This window comes from Toxorhynchites rutilus, chromosome 1 (genome assembly GCF_029784135.1).
Source record: "Toxorhynchites rutilus septentrionalis strain SRP chromosome 1, ASM2978413v1, whole genome shotgun sequence".
Lineage (NCBI taxonomy): Eukaryota > Metazoa > Arthropoda > Insecta > Diptera > Culicidae > Toxorhynchites > Toxorhynchites rutilus.
In genome coordinates, this window is record NC_073744.1 from 184,064,784 (window position 1) to 184,072,252 (window position 7,469).

Below are 7,469 nucleotides of genomic sequence, written 5' to 3' on the forward strand. Positions count from 1 at the left end.
AGTCAATTGTATTTTTAGTTGTAAATTATATTCGTTGTTTTGATGATTTGCTTTGTAATTACAAAATCCAGACTTCATCTATAAAAAACTAAGTTCAATGAATTGCGCCAGTCAGGCTTTTTCATACAGAATGCATGTGTTGATACTTACCGATAGGGAACGCATAACACAACATTGTGATCCCGACTTAATGTCTTTTGAAAACGATGTTATTCGTTGTATTGTGTGTAAAACATCGCAGTACTATACCATATACCACTCCGAGTTTTAGGATCCGTCTCATCTTACATATATGATTGTTTTGATTGTTTTGATTGTTCCACCGAATGGAAATGTAATTTAAAATGTTTTGTTGAATTAAAGTAGTTTGAATGACTACACAGCCAACTGACCAAAATGTTTGCGATTAAAACTGGATTTCTTGGCATCGGATTGATATGCCACAAACCGACACTTTCTACATGCGCTAGAGCCATTCATCACAAGTTCAATCTCGGTCAGCCAAATTACGACACGGATTATCTCCTCAATCGGGCCAATGTTGATGCTATCCAGTACAACATCGAACACCGAAAGGGCGTTGGAAACATCCAATTGGTTCATGAATTAAGCGACAGACTAGGGGCGTTGATCGCCAGCGATGTGAACAAGCGCAAAGTTTTGAACGATCAGTTGCAGGCAGAACTAAGGAAAATCCCAAACCGAACCCACCCGGAAGTGCTAGGGTATGGGGACAAACCTAGGCTTGTTCGAAATTACGGCGAAAAGCCAACGTTCGATGGTTCGAAAATATTTGAGTTCGCCGAGATGGCGAAAAAGATGAACATTTTCCGGATGGAAAAACTTGCCAACTTTACCGGTCATAAATCGTACTATTTGACCGGAGAACTGGCAGAACTGGTACTTTCCCTTTGTTTGTATACAATCAATGATATGTATTGAAATTAAATACTACTTCCAGGAACAAGCCCTCATCCGGTACACCATCACGAAGCTCCTGGCAAACAACTTCAAGCTCATCACCGTTCCGGACATTCTGCCAGCGCGAATAATTGAAAGTTGTGGCATGAGCACACACGGCGAACGAAACCAGGTGTACAAGCTGAACTGCTCTCCCCAGCAGGAAACCCTCTGCCTTTCGGGCACCTCGGAAATGGCTCTCGCCGGATACTTTGCGGGGGCCCAAATCAACGAGGCAGACCTCCCACTGAAGCTAACGGCCGTAAGCCGTTGCTTCCGAGCGGAGACATCCGCTCTGCAAGAAGAGAAGGGAATCTACAGAGTGCATCAGTTCACCAAGGTGGAAATGTTCTCCGTCTGTCGACCAGATCAGTCCGAGGGTGTACTGGAAGAGTTTCGAGACATCGAGGTGGGTTTGTTCGATGCGTTCGGGTTTCACTTCCAGCTGCTAGACATGCCAGCTTGTGAGCTGGGCGCATCAGCGTATCGCAAGTATGACATCGAGGCGTGGTTGCCGGGCAGGGAGATGTACGGGGAAATTTCGAGCTGTAGCGATTGCACAGATTATCAAGCGAGGAGGCTGGGTAACGCAAATAGTTATTTCAATTCCCCCACATTATTTAAGTAATTGAAAATTTGTCACGCAGGAATTCGTTATCGGAGCAAAGTGGATGACCAACTCCACTATGCCCACACGGTTAATGGAACCGCTTGTGCAATTCCTCGTATGTTGATAGCGCTGTTAGAGAATTTCCAAAATAAAGACCTCACAGTGACGATACCGCAACCGCTGAGGCGGTTTATGCGGGGGAAGGACACAATCCGAAGGAAAAAACAATTACCCGAGTTGAAGCTAACCAAGCGGTTAGCCCAGGAGGAAATTTGTTGAATGTTGGTTAGGAATCTGTACAATAACTAGTCGCGAAACTGTGGTTCCAGAATGTAGAACACTCCTACGAATGCAATCTTTCGATGGAGAGGCCACGTACTTCTCGGAAGGAGGAGAGAAATAAAAATAAAAGTGTAACAGAGCGTGAAATATTTGGGCATTATTGTCGTAGTACTCCATCTGCTCCGTTCCGAACGATATATGAAAGCTGTTCAATAACTATGCTGCGAAATTCGTACATTAGTATATGCGTATAGGAACGCAAATAAATGTTATGCTTCGGTTCGTCGATCGTCTTCTGTAGGAAGTCATTTAATTGCGTTGCCAAATGAAACGTAACGAATACTCGACTACAGAAGACGCCAAATGGGTGGTGTCTCTGGGTGCCCAGACTGTTCAGTGAATTGTGGTGCACTATCTCAAGAAATGATCTTTTCATGAAGTCGAAGCAGCAGGTTTCTTGTATGGGAAACTACCTAATAATGTATCTTAGAAGGATTAGTACTAGTAAGCTCTAATACCTTAACCAACTACACTCAACCTGCGGCCCGCCGGGCTCTTCTGGTTGGCCTGCCTGGCCCGATACTATTTGTATGTTTAGCTCTGAACGGTATTTTGATGGTTTGCATTCCAACCGAGTCGGAAATTCTATGAAATATCCCGGTACATTATATGTTACGGTTCCCAAACCAATAACACTTATTTTCCAACAATAGGATTACAAATACTCTTATTAAGTACCTTCTTGAAAACCGTATTCAAATTCAATTGTTTTATAAATATATTGAAAGAAAATCTCACGCTGATTAATTATCACGAAAACCATATAAGAAAAGCAATCAACAAAATAGGTTCTGTACGCTTTATTTTGAAATTTATGACTCTGCTCTTCATATCGATTCGTACTGGTATTATTTCTGAACATTTCCACTGATTCATTGCGCTGCTTTACCGTTTCATGTAAAAGATCAGTTCATTTTTATTGAGTGTAAATGTACGGGGCGGATTGGTCATACCTGCTTGGGGCAGTATGACCAGGATGTTTTCAACATAACCTGTAAATACAGCTGTCACAATTAGTAAACATAGTTGAAAATAGCTAGATGTGGATTCATGGTGCGGAGTGATACCAGAACATCCGATGGTAAAAATTCACAGACCAGCTTGAACGCGGCAATGGAAGCAGTGAAGAGTGTTACGTCAGTGCGACATGCAGTCTTAGTACATTGTGTCCCGCGAGAAACACTTTAACGTTATTCACGTTGTTCAGATCCTTTGCAGCTCCAACTGCTCGGATCATTCGATGGTTTGATGGTTGATGGTGACACAAGGATTCAATCGAATTGCAGTAGGGAAATTCTGCGATTTACTGGAGGGCGTAAAGCAAAAATACGACATTCCGCCATTAAGGCAATTAAACGTCGATGAAACATCAGTGATTCCAGTAACTATCTCTTATCAATAAGAGAAGCAAGTAAACTAAAAATTATTATCGTCGTTCAACAGGCGCAAACCAAAAATTCCAAAATTCTAGCAATGCAGGGAAAAAGGCAGTTGAGCGCTGGGTGCTTAACACGAAATAACGATCATAGAATCTTCCACCTGATGTTGCTACTGTCGGCACAATTCAGTTCCTCTGCGGGCGGCGATGGATCCAATGCTATCGATGCCACTCGTGGGTACAGAACGGCACAGATATTGTCTGCTCCTGCTTTGAGTAACGAAAAATTGCAGTCCAATCACTTTGATCACATTGTTATTTTTTATACATGCTTACTGAATGAATCCCAATGAAATATACGCGATAGTTGCAAAGTAGAATAAACTTTCCTTTTATGAACTTGTTATGTTATTTCCTAGTGAAAGCATGCCTAAAAGATTGAATCAACTAACATGGTCATATTGCCCCGCATGGTGGCCCATTTTGTCCCGAAGTGCTTTCGATCCACGGAAATGTAACATATTTTTAAAAGTGTAAATTTTTCACACAAATCGTTTTTAAAGCATATTCATACAATTTTCTCAAGGCTGAGTGTGTAGTTTAGTTTTCCAAATTAACTTTTTTTTTAAGGACAGATGCGAATGAACTGATCAATTTTAAAGCCTCTGTAATTCGAAACATCATCATCATCATTCAAATTGCTCGCTCCAGCTATCAGACAGCAGTCTTTCTCAATGCTGATTTCACAGTGCTTTTGCTTTTCGGCCTTGAGAAATACCATTTGGAAAACCGTGTTGCCATCCGGTAGCTAGCTGGATGATTGGTGAATCATGAATGACTTATTTGTATTTTTTCTCAATCCATCATTCAATTTTCGTGATTTCAATTATTCATTCCGTGTTAAAAGTGACGTAAGATGCCTTACGTCAAGTATGCCTTTTCAGCATTGAAAATTGTGTTCTCCGGTCGGAAACTGAAGATGAAAATTTAATTCGTTGCTGTTGCTTTTGCCTCCACCACAAATTGCTTCGCGAAACGTTCGCGTATTGCTGTCAAATATTTGTATCAAAGAGTTTTATCTAGTGATGAAACAGATAATAGTTTGGGCGGATACCGAATACGGTTATCCGGATATCCGGCAAGTTTTGAGGCCTGATGGCCGAATATCCTGCTCTTTATTTTCCAATACGAAACTGGAAGAAACTGCATTTGTGCATGGAGCAAAGCAACGCTTTTAAGAGAAATAAACACATTTTCACATAAACATAATTAAGGATGATTCGATTTTCCGTTTAGAATAAATATTCTCCAACCCTACCGGTTGTATTGAATGTTGATATAGGTGTCGTTTTTGTCGGAATTTCACTTGAAATTGATGACTTAGTGATATTATATAAAAATTACTAGCTGACCCGGCAAACGTTGTTCTGCCATTTAAATTATTTCCAGTGAATATTTTGACTGTTCAATAAAAAATAACTAATGTATTGTAAGTGTGTTTAAATGTCTTAACGATCTGCAAAATTAATCGATAGTGATCGATGAAGGATAGATTCCACGTGGATATCGAGCAGATACGTGAAGGTTTGACAGTGTATTGCATTGGACCGTGGGAAAGTGAACCCGAGTGTGATGTGGAGATGGAGATGGGATGACACGACACGGAAGCAATTCTAAATTGCTAAAGTTTGAGTCAAAATCATTACTCGATGTTGTTTAAATACTTAGAAGACAGTTCTAACTTAACGTTTGTTCTAGAAATCTCTTTGCATTTCCGCCAAAACTTTATCCGTAATATGGAATCATTATCAAAGACAATTTGTGAATGTGTTTTCCTACACAGAACACATACTAGAGACTATCTTCATTTTTTCCGTAGAGTCCTTGGTGAATCACACCATTAACATGGCGGATCCTTTGGCTGAAGGATGGCTAGATTTTGATAGCTCAGGAATCTGAATACTCGTTGCACTTTGGTTTTATGGAAGCCCAAACCGTTTGGATGCAGCTTGTTGAAGAATTAAACACTTGGTATACTATCTAAACACAAACTTGATTTATTGCGATGCTTCACGGTTACACGTTGGAATTGGAATCGTGAACTTGGACTATTAGATATGGAATGGCGAATATGGTATTGATATTGATCGATTTCATGCACATATTTGTTTGTGTGCGTTTCATGCTTTATGTTGGTATTTGCTGATGTCTGTTGTTGTGTTGTACACCACACATTGCATTCTAAATTGGAAGGAGTGATTTGGATGGGGATAAGGATTGGGATGGAATAGGGTATCTATTGTATTTCACACTTGCTCAACATTCGCGCTGTCGGTTGTGAACAGTGTTTTTTTCATTTATATTAGTTTGTTCTAGAAGCGTGTTTAGAATGGTTTCATTACCATTTTCGCTCCACAGAAATAGCTCAATGTCGAATTACATGGCAAGGCTGCCACATTTGCACAAATCGATTGAACATAAGTTGCGATTCGTACAGGTTATTCTGATTCGATCGAATACGTCCATCAACATGTTGGGCGGAAAACATGTAATTTAGTAATGGAGCTAACTAAAGACATCGTTTCTTTTGTTTGAACACACGTGCTGTTGTTTGAACAAAGGCTGTGTCGGTGTTGCTCATGATAGCGTCTCGCTAGTGTACGTATTCTGTAGATTGTGTCATAGGAATCGCAGTCGTTCGCTCTATGACTGCGTCAATTCATCATACGACACACATAAGAATCTATGGAGTGCCCTCTCTTGTTTGCATCGTCTCCTCCAAACACACATTTGAAAATATTGTTTAAAAATTAGTAATTATGTTCTTAATGATCAAAGAAACTGTGGTGCGTTGGATCTACACACGTGTCGGGTTTTTTTTTATCAAGATTGACGACAATAACGTGATTGTTATTTGGCATTCCGAGCATGGGTGTGTGATTAGAATAATTTCAATAATTCATTGTGCTCATCCAAAAAAGCTTCCAGCACGCCGGCGATGCGCCTAGCTTTAGTCGAATTGAGGTTACTTGCGTATGTGTGAGGAAGTGCCATCTGGTATTTAACAACGTAAATAAATTCGTCTTGTTTTGAAAACGAACGACGGAACAATTGTTTGGTATTCTTTATATCAAAATACAAATATCGCGATTGAAAATAGGAGATAGGGATAAAAATTGGTTATATATGGGTATATATATTTTTTCAAGCCAAATTTATGCAAAAAATACAAAAACTAAATTATTCAGATTTTTTTTTACATAGGATGACCCTAATCGGTATTGAATATAAAGTAAACGGTGTCTTATCGGTATCATATATAGTTTACGACCTATTCTCATGCTTAGCAATTTTTTTTGAGTATAATATCATTAAAATCGGTCTAGCCGTTTCGGAGGAGTTCGACCACGAACATCGTGACACGAGATTTTTATATATATAGAAGATATTTCATAATTCACGAATAGAATACCTTGCATCGTGACTATCCTCTCATATTTCCACGTTAATAATCTTTTGATCATACCGGGTAGCATTATCTGTTATTCATGGTAGATTACGTAGATTTGGTAGATTTTTATGCGGCCCACGACACCATGACTAACACGTTTTTGTGGCCCAAATGAAAAAAAGGTTGAGTACCGCTGCCTTAAACCAATGCCCAAAGCACTGATCAAGCAATGGCTGGAAATGTCTCTGAATATCCGAAAGGTTACCAGAGATATTGTTATTTAATCTGCAAAATAAGTCAAACCAATATAATACTAACATTCTCTAGAAATCAATCAAAGAGAACCACTAAGAAATTTATAGTCCGCTCTAGGATGAATTCAGATTCAAGCATTCATGTTCTTCGGTATTAGCTAGTACTATTTGACTACGGAGACAGCCCATTGAACGGCGTCATTGGCATTGTGGTTGAATTTGTTATGTCTTTGTAAAGATTAAAAGATTATTGAGATTCTGGAACTATTGAAAACGGAAGAAGACAGCTCAAAACTGTCATTGTGCAATTAAATCGTTTGTTTGAGAAACCCCATAAACGTCACTTTTGTCCAAATTGACTTTTTGGCAGTTTTAAGTCTATGAAGGTACCTACATCAACTATAAAAAATTCAGTTGCTTCTACGAACCCCCTTGAATTGGGGCTGCAAATATTCGTTTGTTTGAGAAACCCCA

The 7,469-nt window shown here is 39.5% G+C and overlaps 1 protein-coding gene across 4 annotated transcripts; it reads left to right on the plus strand.

Annotated features, from left to right (window-relative positions):
• The first annotated feature begins 244 nt into the window (after positions 1-244).
• LOC129771102 (serine--tRNA ligase, mitochondrial) lies at positions 245-3,679 on the plus strand. Of its 4 annotated transcripts, XR_008742286.1 has the most exons (5): positions 245-900; positions 962-1,544; positions 1,608-3,048; positions 3,120-3,293; positions 3,356-3,679. XR_008742286.1 is itself a non-coding variant. In XM_055774447.1 (3 exons), the coding sequence occupies exons 1-3, from the start codon at positions 397-399 to the stop codon at positions 1,847-1,849; spliced, it is 1,329 nt and encodes a 442-aa protein (XP_055630422.1). In that variant the 5' UTR covers positions 245-396; the 3' UTR covers positions 1,850-3,347. The 4 variants fall into 4 exon arrangements, 1 of the variants encoding a protein (XP_055630422.1); XR_008742285.1 differs by having other exon boundaries at positions 1,608-3,323; positions 3,384-3,679; XR_008742284.1 differs by having other exon boundaries at positions 1,608-3,293.
• Positions 3,680-7,469: the final 3,790 nt, after the last annotated feature.